The sequence below is a fragment of the Procambarus clarkii genome, chromosome 32 (assembly GCF_040958095.1).
Source record: "Procambarus clarkii isolate CNS0578487 chromosome 32, FALCON_Pclarkii_2.0, whole genome shotgun sequence".
In the NCBI taxonomy this organism is placed as follows: Eukaryota; Metazoa; Arthropoda; class Malacostraca; order Decapoda; family Cambaridae; genus Procambarus; species Procambarus clarkii.
The window spans coordinates 13,424,441-13,441,187 of NC_091181.1; the positions used below are offsets into that span (position 1 = coordinate 13,424,441).

Sequence of the window (16,747 nt, forward strand, 5' to 3'; positions counted from 1 at the left end):
CAGTGGAGTTGTCCAGCAGAGGATGTGGTTCGGGAGAGAGTCTCTCAAGACGGATATATGTTGCAGTGTCCTGAGCCTCTCGTAGATACGTGAGTTCTGGTGGAAATATTTGAAGAATATATGATTCCGTTGGATTTTTGTGTTTATGTTTCCTTCCTGTTTCCAGCGCTTTATCCATCTGCTGACGGTCGAGACGCTTTTACCTATGTCTGCAGCAATATCTTGAACTGAGTGTCCCGCCTTCCACATATATACGATAATTTCTCGATCAGCCAGAGATGTTTTCTTGACCATCTGGTGGGGGAGCATTTTTCTCCTGCGGAACAAAACACAAATTTTCAGAGTCACCGTTCCGGAATCACCGTTGTTTTGGTGAATACATTTATGTTAAAATTAAGAGCAGAGACGCAATGTCGCTCTCGCGGTAACAACATTTACTGTGAAGAAAGAAAGAAAAAATATACGACTCACACGTAAGGGTGGATAAAATGACTGATAATGGACTGAGCAGGCATGAAATACAGGCCCAGGCGTGGGTAAGGTACTCAGGGATCAGGGCGTGGGTAAGGTACTCAGGGATCAGGGCGTGGGTAAGGTGCTCAGGGATCAGGGCGTGGGTAAGTTGCTCAGGGATCAGGGCGTGGGTAAGGTGCTCAGGGATCAGGGCGTGGGTAAGGTGCTCAGGGATCAGGGCGTGGGTAAGGTGCTCAGGGATCAGGGCGTGGGTAAGGTACTCAGGGATCAGGGCGTGGGTAAGGTGCTCAGGGATCAGGGCGTGGGTAAGTTGCTCAGGGATCAGGGCGTGGGTAAGGTGCTCAGGGATCAGGGCGTGGGTAAGGTGCTCAGGGATCAGGGCGTGGGTAAGGTGCTCAGGGATCAGGGCGTGGGTAAGGTGCTCAGGGATCGGGGCGTGGGTAAGGTACTCAGGGATCAGGGCGTGGGTAAGGTGCTCAGGGATCAGGGCGTGGGTAAGGTGCTCAGGGATCAGGGCGTGGGTAAGGTGCTCAGGGATCAGGGCGTGGGTAAGGTGCTCAGGGATCAGGGCGTGGGTAAGGTGCTCAGGGATCAGGGCGTGGGTAAGGTGCTCAGGGATCAGGGCGTGGGTAAGGTGCTCAGGGATCAGGGCGTGGGTAAGGTGCTCAGGGATCAGGGCGTGGGTAAGGTGCTCAGGGATCAGGGCGTGGGTTAGTTACTCAGGGATCAGGGCGTGGTTTAGTTACTCAGGGCGTGGGTTAGTTACTCAGGGATCAGGGCGTGCGTTAGTTACTCAGGGATCAGGGCGTGGGTTAGTTACTCAGGGATCAGGGCGTGGGTTAGTTACTCAGGGCGTGGGTTAGTTACTCAGGGCGTGGGTTAGTTACTCAGGGATCAGGGCGTGCGTTAGTTACTCAGGGATCAGGGCGTGGGTTAGTTACTCAGGGATCAGGACGTGCGTTAGTTACTCAGGGATCAGGGCGTGGGTTAGTTACTCAGGGATCAGGGCGTGGGTTAGTTACTCAGGGATCAGGGCGTGGATTAGTTACTCAGGGACCAGGGCGTGGGTTAGTTACTCAGGGATCAGGGCGTGGATTAGTTACTCAGGGATCAGGGCGTGGGTTAGTTACTCAGGGATCAGGGCGTGGGTTAGGTTCTCAGGGACCAGGGCGTGGGTTAGTTACTCATGGATCAGGGCGTGGGTTAGTTACTCAGGGATCAGGGCGTGGGTTAGTTACTCAGGGCTCAGGGCGTGGGTTAGTTACTCAGGGATCAGGGCGTGGGTTAGTTACTCATGGATCAGGGCGTGGGTTAGTTACTCAGGGACCAGGGCGTGGGTTAGTTACTCAGGGATCAGGGCGTGGGTTAGTTACTCAGGGATCAGGGCGTGGGTTAGTTACTCAGGGCGTGGGTTAGTTACTCAGGGCGTGGGTTAGTTACTCAGGGATCAGGGCGTGCGTTAGTTACTCAGGGATCAGGGCGTGGGTTAGTTACTCAGGGATCAGGACGTGCGTTAGTTACTCAGGGATCAGGGCGTGGGTTAGTTACTCAGGGATCAGGGCGTGGGTTAATTACTCAGGGATCAGGGCGTGGGTTAGTTACTCAGGGATCAGGGCGTGGGTTAGGTTCTCAGGGACCTGGGCGTGGGTTAGTTACTCATGGATCAGGGCGTGGGTTAGTTACTCAGGGATCAGGGCGTGGGTTAGTTACTCAGGGCTCAGGGCGTGGGTTAGTTACTCAGGGATCAGGGCGTTGGTTAGTTACTCATGGATCAGGGCGTGGGTTAGTTACTCAGGGACCAGGGCGTGGGTTAGTTACTCATGGATCAGGCCGTGGGTTAGTTACTCAGGGATCAGGGCGTGGGTTAGTTACTCAGGGATCAGGGCGTGGGTTAGTTACTCAGGGCGTGGGTTAGTTACTCAGGGCGTGGGTTAGTTACTCAGGGATCAGGGCGTGCGTTAGTTACTCAGGGATCAGGGCGTGGGTTAGTTACTCAGGGATCAGGACGTGCGTTAGTTACTCAGGGATCAGGGCGTGGGTTAGTTACTCAGGGATCAGGGCGTGGGTTAGTTACTCAGGGATCAGGGCGTGGGTTAGCTACTCAGGGATCAGGGCGTGGGTTAGTTACTCAGGGCTCAGGGCGTGGGTTAGTTACTCAGGGATCAGGGCGTGGATTAGTTACTCAGGGACCAGGGCGTGGGTTAGTTACTCAGGGATCAGGGCGTGGATTAGTTACTCAGGGATCAGGGCGTGGGTTAGTTACTCAGGGATCAGGGCGTGGGTTAGGTTCTCAGGGACCAGGGCGTGGGTTAGTTACTCATGGATCAGGGCGTGGGTTAGTTACTCAGGGATCAGGGCGTGGGTTAGTTACTCAGGGCTCAGGGCGTGGGTTAGTTACTCAGGGATCAGGGCGTGGGTTAGTTACTCATGGATCAGGGCGTGGGTTAGTTACTCAGGGACCAGGGCGTGGGTTAGTTACTCATGGATCAGGGCGTGGGTTAGTTACTCAGGGATCAGGGCGTGGGTAAGGTGCTCAGGGATCAGGGCGTGGGTAAGGTACTCGGGGATCAGGGCGTGGGTAAGGTGCTCAGGGATAAGGGCGTGGGTAAGGTGCTCAGGGATCAGGGCGTGGGTAAGGTGCTCAGGGATCAGGGCGTGGGTAAGGTGCTCAGGGATCAGGGCGTGGGTAAGGTGCTCAGGGATCAGGGCGTGGGTAAGGTGCTCAGGGATCAGGGCGTGGGTAAGGTGCTCAGGGATCAGGGCGTGGGTAAGGTGCTCAGGGATCAGGGCGTGGGTAAGGTGCTCAGGGATCAGGGCGTGGGTAAGGTGCTCAGGGATCAGGGCGTGGGTAAGGTGCTCAGGGATCAGGGCGTGGGTAAGGTGCTCAGAGATCGGGGCGTGCGTTAGTTACTCAGGGATCAGGGCGTGGGTTAGTTACTCAGGGATCAGGGCGTGGGTTAGTTACTCAGGGCGTGGGTTAGTTACTCAGGGATCTGGGCGTGCGTTAGTTACTCAGGGATCAGGGCGTGGGTTAGTTACTCAGGGATCAGGGCGTGGGTTAGTTACTCAGGGCGTGGGTTAGTTACTCAGGGATCAGGACGTGCGTTAGTTACTCAGGGATCAGGGCGTGGGTTAGTTACTCAGGGATCAGGGCGTGGGTTAGTTATTCAGGGATCAGGGCGTGGGTTAGTTACTCAGGGATCAGGGCGTGGGTTAGTTACTCAGGGCTCAGGGCGTGGGTTAGTTACTCAGGGATCAGGGCGTGGATTAGTTACTCAGGAACCAGGGCGTGGGTTAGTTACTCAGGGATCAGGGCGTGGGTTAGTTACTCAGGGATCAGGGCGTGGGTTAGGTTCTCAGGGACCAGGGCGTGGGTTAGTTGTTAATGGATCAGGGCGTGGGTTAGTTACTCAGGGATCAGGGCGTGGGTTAGTTACTCAGGGATCAGGACGTGCGTTAGTTACTCAGGGATCAGGGCGTGGGTTAGTTACTCAGGGATCAGGGCGTGGGTTAGTTACTCAGGGCTCAGGGCGTGGGTTAGTTACTCAGGGATCAGGGCGTGGATTAGTTACTCAGGAACCAGGGCGTGGGTTAGTTACTCAGGGATCAGGGCGTGGGTTAGTTACTCAGGGATCAGGGCGTGGGTTAGTTACTCAGGGATCAGGGCGTGGGTTAGGTTCTCAGGGACCAGGGCGTGGGTTAGTTATTAATGGATCAGGGCGTGGGTTAGTTACTCAGGGATCAGGGCGTGGGTTAGTTTTTCAGGGCTCAGGGCGTGGGTTAGTTACTCAGGGATCAGGGCGTGGGTTAGTTACTCATGGATCAGGGCGTGGGTTAGTTACTCAGGGACCAGGGCGTGGGTTAGTTACTCATGGATCAGGGCGTGGGTTAGTTACTCAGGGATCAGGGCGTGGGTAAGGTGCTCAGGGATCAGGGCGTGGGTAAGGTACTCGGGGATCAGGGCGTGGGTAAGGTGCTCAGGGATAAGGGCGTGGGTAAGGTGCTCAGGGATCACGGCGTTGGTAAGGTGCTCAGGGATCAGGGCGTGGGTAAGGTGCTCAGGGATCAGGGCGTGGGTAAGGTGCTCAGGGATCAGGGCGTGGGTTAGTTACTCAGGGCTCAGGGCGTGCGGGAGGTTCATGGCCTCAAGGTGATATGGTTTACATAAGCCACAATGTCGACTATACATCATTTAAACCTTAACATTTACTTGCCTACTTGACACCCAACACTCTCATAATATGAGGAACAAACCACACGTCAGAAAATGAGGGAACAACGACGTTTCTGTCCGTCGTGGACCATTATAATGTCGTGTAATGGGGAGGTAGTGGAAGAGAAAAACGAAATGGGGGAATAGAGGGCAATTAAAAGTGAATTGAATGAAAGAGCAAGACGAAAGGTACGAATAATATGATAGTTAAAAATTAGATTAAAAAGAAACATTAGGTGAATGGTAAGAATAAGATGAAGGAGAGAATAAGTGAAAAAGTTAAGAAAAGAGAAATGTAAGAATAAAGATAATCAGGTAAAGTAAATGAAAGGTTAGATGTCAGGGAATGAAAAATGAAGAAGAATAAAAAAGGGGAAAAAATACGACTTAGGCAAAGACAATGGTAAAAGAAAACAACTGCTAGATGCCTAATGGCGGAGAAAACAAATATTTAGTAATGCTTGAGATAGACAGTAAAGAGAGGCTAGAGGGGAGAAGCTTCAGTCAGGTCACGTTTGATATAAAGATTAAGAGTATTTAATCATGTACAATGAAAGGGAAGAGTCAACAGCAACAAAGCCAGGATAAGGTTCATGTTGGGTAGGTTGTGTATCAGAGCCGAGTCAACAAGATGTTGTGTAGGAAGACGCCGTCTTGTTGATTAGCTAATCTATAGGATGATTAGAGTCCCTAACATGACAGGAGAGAGCATTATCTCTGTCTGCAGACTTAACACTTCTTAGTGTTCCTTAAGTCTGTCATTTAGTTTGCAGCCAGTTTCACCAAAGTATTGGAGATGACAAGACGGACGCGAAATAGAGTAAACACCAGCATCATTTTTTTTGGCAGGGATATTCCTGCGCGGGCCCTAAGCCCGGCTGCCCCACTACCAACATCATTAGAAGCAGGAGGAGCAGTGTGAACCGGATTACTACGAAGAGTGTTAGTATGTCGAAAGGTGAGCTATGTGTCAAGAGGACGAAGGGGTATTAGGGAGATTTTTTAGTTCATATATGAATGGAAGGTAGAACACTGGTACAGTTGTTGGAAACAGGTTTGGGATGGAAGAAATTCCTTTAATGATAAGAATAGGCACAGTTAAAAAAATATATAGGGTAAGCAAGGCGAGAAAATGATTTGTAAATAATTTAAAATTCAGAATCAAGAAACTGAGGGCTACTGAAGCGTATGGCCCGAAGGAAGAGAGTGAATAGAACATTTTCTCAAACGAAGAAGTGAATGTACATACCACTGTGCATAGACTTGCGGTAAACAGAGAACAAGAACCGGACACAGAACCGTACACATAAACGTCTAAGGAAAGAAGAAGGGAATTAGATTCCCATTCAACTTTGGAAATGATAGAAAGAGCAAGATTGCAAAGAGAGGAAAATAAATGCTGTTGAAGGCTAGAGTTCTGAGGCCATAGAGCAAAAATATCCTCAACATAGCAGAGCCAGAGAGGGACAATAATCAACAGAGGGAATAACAATAATTTCAAAGTAGTCCAAATAGTGTTTGACAAGAACAGAAGAGAGATGAAACCCATAGCGGCAGCGATAGTTTAAACGAACTATTTTCATAGAAAGAGAAGGAGTTAGAGTCGACACAGAGTGTAATAAATCTGAGGAAACGTCAGTGGGAAGTGGGAGAGGAAGAAGGCCCTCAGTCGCCTTCTGACTAAGGAAAGAGAGAACGTCATCAAGGGGAACATTAGTGAACAGAGAGTCGACATCAAGGCTAAGCATCTTACAGGAGGGCTGCAGGCGCAGTCTTTCTATGAAGTCCTGAGAGTGACGAAGGTGGGCAGGAGAAAAGTACCAAGATAAGGAGTCTGAGTTTTATCAAGCCAGGAGGTAAGATGATAAGCGACAGATCCTATCGAAGAAATAAAAGGACGAAGAGGAACACAGGGTTTATGTCGTTCCTCCTGGCCAATTCTCAAGCTAAAATCAATTTCTTTCATCCCAAATCTGTTTCCAACACTAGTACTACTGTGCTGTGCCTTCCCTTCAAATCTGAACCCAAAAATCACACTAATACCCTTCGTTTTATATGTAAAACTCGCCTTGCGACAAACAAACACGCTTCGTAGTAATCTGGTTCACATTGCTCCTCCTGCTTCTAACGCTGCTGGTGTCTACTCTATTTCCTATTCGCTTGTCCTCTCCAATACTTTGGGGAATCTGGCCGTACACTTAATGGCAGACTTAAGGAACACAAAAGAAGTGTTAAGTCTGCAGACACAACCATGCTCTCTTCTGTCATGTTAGGGACTCTAAATCATCCTATTGATTGGTATTTTCTAAAATAATCTTTCCTGCCTCTACTCTTCATAGACGCCATCTTGTCGAATCGGCTATGATACACAACCTGCCCAACATGAATCTTTGTCATAGTTGCTGTTGACGTTTCCCTTTCTCACTCAACCCGTCCTCTTAAAATTACGTCGCTTTTCACTCGTATGCGCGCTATGGCCAAAATTGGACGTAATTAACATAATTAAATACTGTAACCCTCTTAACAAACATGACCTAACTAAGCTTCTCACCCTCTAAACTATCTTTACTGTCCTTCTCTCTCATTACTTTATTTTTTCTCTTCACCATTATTCGTCTTGCAGTTGATCATTTTTATTATTATTTTTTCTAACTTTTTATACCCTTTTTCTATTCTTCTTCCTTTTTCCTTCCATTACTTCTAACATATTCTTTCCTTTACTTCATTCACATTATTATTTTTTGTCTTTTCTTGCCCCTTGATCTTATTCTTTTTTCTAATCGTATTCTTACCATTTATCTTATTTTTCTTTCATCTCTTTATTTCATCTTTTTCTTACCTTTCATCTCACTCTCGTCCCTCATATTGTTTATCTCGTCCACTCCGAATCTGAATTGGAATAATACAGGAGAAGATGCCCATAGGGCGAGCCTTGAAGTGGGGGACAGCTGAAGAGAAGTCGGTGAGAGGAAACGCTGAAGTAGAAGAGAAAGTGCCAGGGCTTGACCCTGCTGCGTGTCTTAAGTCGATGCTGAAAAAACAACCCCACATCTGGCTAGGCTGGGAGACGGGTCATAAAGGCGGCAGTGGCAGTGCTTCTTCATTAAAGTAGAGACAGTCAGTCTTCAGGTGGTGTCTTCTTTTTTCTTTCTTGTGTCTTCTTTCTTGCATCTTCTTTCTTCTTACTTCGTCGTCTTCTTATTTTTGTTCTTCGTTTGTCGTAACTGCATACTGTGAGCTTTTAGGTCTTGTTGGTCAGGAGGGATGAGGAGTGGATTAAGGATGGACTCGTCACACTCAACTAGGATGGTAGTTGCAGGAATGGGGTTCACTACTGTCCGTCTGGATATTGCTCTTTAAGTTCCTCAAAATGCTGGTTGTACATTCCACTACTAACTTTTTTGTATTCAGGGGGATCGAAAAGCGATTTTACTTCGTTGCCGAACCAGGTCTAGCATAGCTGGAGATAAGTTCATTTCCTCGGGGATTGACCTTCGAGGGGCATCAACAGAGGCAGTAGAATCCTCAGCAGATGAATTGCTGAGGTTCAGTGACGAGCAAGCTTTTTCTAGTACTGGAAGAGTTTGCATTGAGTCAGGTTTGCATTGAGTGGCAGCTTTCAGAGGTAGTTCAGAAGTAGTTGCAGATTGCTGAGGTAGTTCAGTATTTGCAGGTTGTAGAGGGTGGGCGTCAGCAGACAGGATATCTGCCAATGCAGTTGAAGAGATGGTGATGTCAGGGGCAGAAGTAGTATTTCTTGCTGAAGTCGTAGCACTGGCGTTGGCTGAGGCTGTAGTTGGGAAGAGTTCTTCAGGAACAATAAATGTTGATAGACCATTGTCAGTGTCAATGATGTTTAGAATTCGTTCAAATTGGTGTTTGTGCCTGTAATAGTGAGTAATGATGTTACATGAATGAACGAGTTGGTGTACACGCTGTTACTTGAGGGAGAGAATTGTGAGTGTAGGAGGACTGTTACTTGACGGAGAGTACTGTGAATGTAGGACTGTTACTTGAAGAATAGTACTGTGAGTGTAGGAGGACTGTTACTTGACGGAGAGTACTGTGGGTGTAGTAGGACTGTTACTTGACGGAGAGTACTGTGAATGTAGGACTGTTACTTGAAGGAGAGTACTGTGAGTGTAGGAGGACTGTTACTTGACGGAGAGTACTGTGGGTGTAGGAGAACTGTTACTTGAAGGAGAGTACTGTGAGTGTAGAAGGACTGTTACTTGAGAGAGAGTACTGTGAGTGTAGGAGGACTGTTACTTGACGGAGAGTACTGTGAGTGTAGAAGGACTGTTACTTGACGGAGAGTACTGTGAATGTAGGACTGTTACTTGAAGGAGAGTACTGTGAGTGTAGGAGGACTGTTACTTGACGGAGAGTACTGTGAGTGTAGAAGGACTGTTACTTGAGAGAGAGTACTGTGAGTGTAGGAGGACTGTTACTTGAGGGAGAGTACTGTGAGTGTAGGAGGACTGTTACTTGAGGGAGAGTACTGTGAGTGTAGGAGGACTATTACTTGAGGGAGAGTACTGTGAGTGTAGGAGGACTGTTACTTGAAGGAGAGTACTGTGAGTGTAGGAGGACTGTTACTTGAAGGAGAGTACTGTGAGTGTACGAGGACTGTTACTTGACGGAGAGTACTACTTGAATGAGAGAACTGTGAACGTATCAAGGCTTTTACGAGTCGGTACACTTGCGTGCATTGTTACTGAAATATTTCAAAATATTGTACCATTATCTTTTCACGCAACCCCGGGGGCAAGTGTGTCAGTTGAGGTGCTTAGGAGCAGTCAGGTGGCCGAGGGTGAGCAGCACCATGGAACTCAGTTTATGTACTCAAATAACAAACGTTTTATTTTATGCGATTTTGGTGTGTTTGGGAGACACACACTTGCAGGTTGTGTGTGTCACACATAATGTGCTTATTCCAGATTGTAGTATAACTAATTAAATGACCTATGTTATAGTGTTTCACTGTCTCGCTGTATAACACTGTATCCCTGTTGTTATAGTGCTGTACCCGCATTTTTTATAATACTGAACCGGTATTGTTGAATAATTCTGTTCCCGTGATGTTATATATCACTTTACCAGCGTTATATAATACTGTATACGGCTTCTTGGATAACACTGTACCCATGTTGTTTAATACTGTAATCGTCGTTTTTTATTTCACCGTACCCTTGTTTCATAATACTTTAATCCTAATGTTGTATAACACTAAATCCATGAAATAAAATACTGAATCTTTGTTGTTGTATAATGGGATGCCTCTGTTGTATAATTCTGTACCCGTGTGATACAATACCTACCAACATTGTTTATTGAAGCCATACCCGAGTTGTATGATAATCTAGCTGTGTTGTAGATTAACACAGGTAGATTCTCTGCACAGAGTTCTCATAACTCTGTAACCTTGTCGTTATCAGCAAGAGGAGGACGGAAGAAGTCTCCAGAGAGGATCTGAGACTGGTCTCGCCTAGCTGAGAAATACATTTTAGTCATCTCATACAGTGTAAGGAAGAGTGTATCTACAAGTAGAAATATTCATACTCTATACAGTGTACATACACTGTACAGTGTTCATACATTGTACAGTAGGGTTAAGCGCCAGGACGATACATTTACAATTGCCACCGGAGGTGTTAGTGTGTTACAGTGAGGATGTGGGGAATCCTCGGTTGCCCCATATCACCTAAAAATAGGAAGTGTTGGAAGAATATAATTTTATAATTCATTGTGTAGGAGAACACTATCGACACTATTCATACACGATAGACTTTGATCGAGGTCCCCCCCCCCCTCACACACACACACACACACGCAAGGCCGATTTACTGACCCCGCCCAGGATGCAACCCCACAATAAGGTGACTAACGCCTGAGTACCTACATACTGCTAGGTGAATATGTAAGAAGTTTTCTTTCCATGTTAGAAAAGAAGAAAGACCCAGTGGTCTACACAGCCCCGCCTCTGTCTTCAGAGTGACAAAAGCAGAATACTGCTTCCATCACACGCAAAAGCTGCGATTTCCTGATCGCCATACGGACCCTTAATAAGGAATCACTTCCGAATGATGTATACACCTTCCTTCGGCCAGACCAACTTTGAGACTAAAGCCTCGGAGTGGTACTCATGTTAGAAGACATATTAACTAAACCTTTGAGATAGTAAAATAAGGCTTTTCCCATAGTTGCGAGGCATGAACTACATCGGAATGTTCAGAGCTGTGAAAGACAGCACACCTGAGGAATGGTGGACGACGAGAGGAATGATAACCACTTGAAAAATCCATAAAGTGTACAAAGAAAGACTTATCAGCACAAGATATAGAGGAGGGTGGGAACAAACTGAATGAATAAGAAGGAGACGGTGTTAAAAAAAAACTCTATGTAAAACTTTAAGAGCAAATACGTGAAAATAAATAATTCCAATATACCTTCAGGTGCACATCAGAGTGATAAATAAAGAGGGAACGTGACAAACTATTTAATGATGAAGATGTCAGAAAAACATTTATGGAAGGGTTGTAAACAAATGGTTTCGATAAGATAAAGAAGCTGTTTTAGAATAACTAATTCACAATTTTAAAGTCAATTTAATTGGAGCAACGAATGAGCAGAATCATTGTGTTAGTAATAGTCGATATAGTGTTCTTTGGGCGAGGTTGGGTACAGAAACAGACGACTTCAGACTCCTGATAGTAGGCCGAGGGCTTCAATATTAACTGAAGATCAACCGAAGTAGCATTATGGAGAATATCTATTGGTAATTACAAATGAAAATATTTATATATTGGCATAAATATAGTCCCATACACACGGTAATGAAAGCCGAGTGTAATATACACACAGAGGGAAACATTCACTAATGGACTCATGGATGCATTAACACACACTCATGCTAAAAATACATACAATTAATGACACCAAAACACATACGCCTTGCCACATACCCATAAGGCAGCCCATCCTCCTGTTAGGATAGTACTTTGTGTAACTATGTGCGCAATCGTTTAAGTATCGACGTTATGGATAAACAGCACATAGCATTTAGTACTATTTATTATATAGTGCACAAAAAAATGATGCTAAGACCAAGCTTAAATATTCATTGGCCTAGTATAGCAAATAAATGCTCTCTATTAGGCCACACAAAGCGTATATTACGCCTTGGATGATTAGGTTAGATTTCAATAGCAACATAAAATAGAACAACAAATTCCGGTTTGCCAAATTCAATAATACAGAAATCTACTATATATTGGTTCATATTTGCACGAGCGATCTCATCGTTACAACAAGTACTTGCATTTTAGGAGGATCAGCTTCATACGGACACACACACAGGCATAAACAATACGTATCGTAAAAAACAGTTGCAGACACAAGCGTCTTACACTTCAGATGAGACTGGAGGAGGCAGGAGCAGTTGTCGACAGACCCTGGTGCGGTGGACGACTGGGATAACCACACAACACTCAGAGACCCGTTACATATATGAGAGCCACCCACTCCCCCCCCCCCCCTCCCCCGTCCCTGGCACCAGCCTGTCTGGCGCCAGAGACCCGTGATTGGGACATTTACCGATAGACACCATACGTAAATTCCCTTTGTCAAAGACAGTTTTGGTGAATATAATATTTAAAACAATTACTTGAAAATATAAAGCTTTATTAAAACACAGAAATATTTTAATTGAAGAGAAAATAACCTGAAAATAATATTTTTTAATTACCTAAACAATGTCCAGCTGTGAATAACAATGTTAAGCTGTGAATAACAATGTTTAGCTGTTAATAACAAAGTTTAGCTGTGAGTAACAATGTTTAGCTGTGAGTAACAATGTTTAGCTGTGAATAACAATGTTTAGCTGTGAGTAACATTGTTTAGCTGAGAATAACAATGTTAAGCTGTGAGTAACAATGTTCAGCTGTGAATAACAATGTTTAACTGTGAGTAACAATGTTTAGCTGTGAATATCAATGTTTAGCTGTGAGTAACAATGTTTAGCTGTGAATAAAAAATTCTAGCTGCGAGAATTTTGTGATCTTACTTCTTAGCACCCTTTCAAATATTTTTATGATGTGTGATGTTAGTGATATCGGTAATTTTTTGCCTCTACCTTATTCCCTCCTTTATGATTATCTCTGCTATTTTTAGTATGCCAGGGATAATACCAGTATCTAGGCTCGGAAGTAGCCTTCCTTAGAGGTGCTTCAAGGAACCTGCCCACACGGGTCTCTGACCCTGTTAAGAAAGGGATACTTCAGGCGATGAGTCACAATAACGTGGCTAAAGTATGTTGACAGACAACACACTAGAAGGTGAAGGGACGACGACGTTTCGGTCCGTCCTGGGCCATTCTCAAGTCGAAACGTCGTCGTTCCTTCACCTTTTAGAGTGTGGTCAGGGCAAGAAAGGGATACTTCTTGAGCTTCATTGATAGAAAACCTTTTGCGAGTTCTAGGTCGTAAAGCGCAGTGTTGAGTGACCAAGATGTCTGTCATGTCGTGGCTACATACTAGTTGTTTAGCAAATTTGATGTCTGTAAGTGACTTGGCTCATGGTGGTACCATTGGAGAGTAAAATGGTAACTTAACCAAGGTATATAGTCTGGAAAGTAGTCAGGACGACTATACTACTTACACATGTGGGTTATTACAAGCTCAGTAGTGTCATCTTCACCACGACACATGTGGGTTATTACAAGTTCAGTGCTGTCACCTTCACTACGACAAATGTAGGTTATTACAAGCTCAGTGGTGTCACCTTCACTACGTCTCACGTTATATAGTCAATCGTTAAAAAGCAACATTAAGTAATTATGTGGAACAAATTATTTTCAATATGAGTGTTGTGAGAAATCTAATTTGATGAATAGTGAGTAATGATGTTACTGGAATGAACGAGTTGGTGTACACGCTGTTACTTGAGGGAGAGAATTGTGAGTATAGGAGGACTGTTACTTGACGGAGAGTACTGTGAGTGTAGGAGGACTGTTACTTGACGGAGAGTACTGTGAGTGTAGGAGGACTGTTACTTGACGGAGAGTACTGTGAGTGTAGAAGGACTGTTACTTGAGGGAGAGTACTGTGAGTGTAGGAGGACTGTTACTTGAAGGAGAGTACTGTGAGTGTAGGAGGACTGTTACTTGTGGAAGAGTACTGTGAGTGTAGGAGGACTGTTACTTGAAGGAGAGTACTGTGAATGTAGGAGGACTGTTACTTGACGGAGAGTACTGTGAGTGTCGGAGGACTGTTACTTGAGGGAGAGTACTGTGAGTGTACTAAGGCTGCTACTAAAGAGATAATATTTTGACAATGTGAATCGTTACTTGAGAGAGAGGGAGAGCACATTTTGAGTGTACGTCCAATGCTACTTGAGGACCATTGGCGTTCACAGATTACTACTTGAATGAGAGAACTGTGAACGTATCAAGGCTTTTACGAGTCGGTACACTTGCGTGCATTGTTTCTGAAATATTGCAAAATATTGTACCATTATCTTTTCACGCAACCCCGGAGGCAAGTGTGTCAGTTGAGGTGCTTAGGAGCAGTCAGGTGGCCGAGGGTGAGCAGCACCATGGAACTCAGTTTATGTACTCAAATAACAAACGTTTTATTTTATGCGATTTTGGTGTGTTTGGGTGACACACACTTGCAGGTTGTGTGTGTCACACATAATGTGCTTATTCCAGATTGTAGTATAACTAATTAAATGACCTATGTTATAGTGTTTCACTGTCTCGCTGTATAACATTGTATCCCTGTTGTTATAGTGCTGTACCCGCATTGTTTTATAATACTGAACCGGTATTGTTGAATAATTCTGTTCCCGTGATGTTATATATCACTTTACCAGTGTTATATAATACTGTACACGGCTTCTTGGATAACACTGTACCCATGTTGTTTAATGCTGTAATCGTCGTTTTTTATTTCACCGTACCCTTGTTTCATAATACTTTAATCCTAATGTTGTATAACACCAAATCCATGAAATATAAGACTGAATCTTTGTTGCTGTATAATGGGGTGCCTCTGTTGTATAATTCTGTACCCGTGTGATACAATACCTACCAGCATTGTTTATTAAAGTCATACCCGAGTTGTATGATAATCTAGCTGTGTTGTAGATTAACACAGGTAGATTCTCTGCACAGAGTTCTCATAACTCTGCAACCTTGTCGTTATCAGCAAGAGGAGGACGGAAGCAGTCTCCAGAGAGGATCTGAGACTGGTCTCGCCTAGCTGAGAAATACATTTTTAGTCATCTCATACAGTGTAAGGAAGAGTGTATCTACAAGTAGAAATATTCATACTCTATACAGTGTACATACACTGTACAGTGTTCATGCATTGTACAGTAGGGTCTAGCGCCAGGACGATACATTTACAATTGCCACCGGAGGTGTTAGTGTGTTAGAGTGAGGATGTGGGGAATCCTCGGTTGCCCCATATCACCTAAAAATAGGAAGTGTTGGAAGAATATAATTTTAGAATTCATTGTGTAGGAGAACACTATCGACACACTGTTCATACACGATAGACTTTTATCGAGGTCCCCCCCCCCTCACACACACACACACACACGCAAGGCCGATTTACTGACCCCGCCGAGGATGCAACCCCACAATAAGGTGACTAACGGCTGAGTACCTACTTACTGCTAGGTGAATATGTAAGAAGTTTTCTTTCCATGTAAGAAAAGAAGAAAGACCCAGTGGTCTTCACAGCCCCGCCTCTGTCTTCAGAGTGACATAAGCAGAATACTGCTTCCATCACACGCAAAAGCTGCGATTTCCTGATCGCCATACGGACCCTTAATAAGGAATCACTTCCGAATGATGTATACACCTTCCTTCGGCCAGACCAACTTTGAGACTAAAGCCTCGGAGTGGTACTCATGTTAGAAGACATATTAACTAAACCTTTGAGATAGTAAAATAAGGCTTTTCCCATAGTTGCGAGGCATGAACTACATCGGAATGTTCAGAGCTGTGAAAGACAGCACACCTGAGGAATGGTGGACGACGAGAGGAATGATAACCACTGGAAAAATCCATAAAGTGGACAAAGAAAGACTTATCAGCACAAGATATAGAGGAGGGTGGGAACAAACTGAATGAATAAGAAGGAGACGGTGTTAAAAAAAACTCTATGTAAAACTTTAAGAGCAAATACGTGAAAATAAATAATTCCAATATACCTTCAGATGCACATCAGAGTGATAAATAAAGAAGGAACGTGACAAACCATTTAATGATGAAGATGTCAGAAAAAACATTTATGGAAGGTTTGTAAACAAATGGTTTCGATAAGATAAAGAAGCTGTTTTAGAATAACTAATTCACAATTTTAAAGTCAATTTAATTGGAGCAACGAATGAGCAGAATCATTGTGTTAGTAATAGTCGATATAGTGTTCTTTGGGCGAGGTTGGGTACAGAAACAGACGACTTCAGACTCCTGATAGCAGGCCGAGGGCTTCAATATTAACTGAAGATCAACCGAAGTAGCATTGTGGAGAATATCTATTGGTAATTACAAATGAAAATATTTATATATTGGCATAAATATAGTCCCATACACACGGTAATGAAAGCCGTGTGTAATATACATACAGAGTGAAACATTCACTAATGGACTCATGGATGCATTAACACACATTATAAAAATACACACAATTAATGACACCAAAACACATACGCCTTGCCACATACCCATAAGGCAGCCCATCCTCCTGTTAGGATAGTACTTTGTGTAACTATGTGCGCAATCGTTTAAGTATCGACGTGATGGATAAACAGCACATAGCATTTAGTACTATTTAATATATAGTGCGCAAAAAAATGATGCTAAGACCAAGCTTAAATATTCATAGGCCTAGTATAGCATATATATGCTCTCTATTAGGCCACACAAAGCGTATATTACGCCTTGGATGATTAGGTTAGATTTCAATAGCAACATAAAATAGAACAACAAATTCCGGTTTGCCCAAATTCAATAATACAGAAATCTACTATATATTGGTTCATATTTGCACG

General features: G+C 44.5%; 2 protein-coding genes across 2 annotated transcripts in view; both read right to left on the minus strand.

The window, feature by feature from the left end:
* The window catches only part of LOC123759266 (probable glutamate receptor), a 223,400-nt gene extending 211,246 nt beyond the window's left edge, over positions 1 to 12,154 (minus strand). The window contains exon 1 of the mRNA XM_069334761.1: positions 12,097 to 12,154. The gene's annotated coding sequence lies outside the window, so the exon portion shown is untranslated. The remainder of the gene's footprint in view (positions 1 to 12,096) is intronic.
* LOC138370431 (uncharacterized) lies at positions 2,977 to 13,394 on the minus strand. The gene is made up of 4 exons (XM_069334788.1): positions 13,346 to 13,394; positions 12,877 to 12,946; positions 8,134 to 8,572; positions 2,977 to 3,357 (listed from the first exon to the last, which is right to left on the minus strand). The coding sequence occupies exons 1-4, from the start codon at positions 13,392 to 13,394 to the stop codon at positions 2,977 to 2,979; spliced, it is 939 nt and encodes a 312-aa protein (XP_069190889.1).
* Positions 13,395 to 16,747: the final 3,353 nt, after the last annotated feature.

Excerpts from the sequence above, each read along its gene's own strand:
- LOC138370431 (XM_069334788.1), bottom strand. The coding sequence starts at position 13,394 with ATGTGTCGTGGTGAAGATGACACTACTGAGCTTGTAATAACCCACATG. Across the intron at positions 8,573-12,876 it reads ACTTCCGAGCCTAGATACTG|GCACAAACACCAATTTGAAC; the intron begins GTATTATCCCTG and ends TCACTATTACAG. Across the intron at positions 3,358-8,133 it reads CTCCAGCTATGCTAGACCTG|CACCTTACCCACGCCCTGAT; the intron begins GTTCGGCAACGA and ends CCGATCTCTGAG.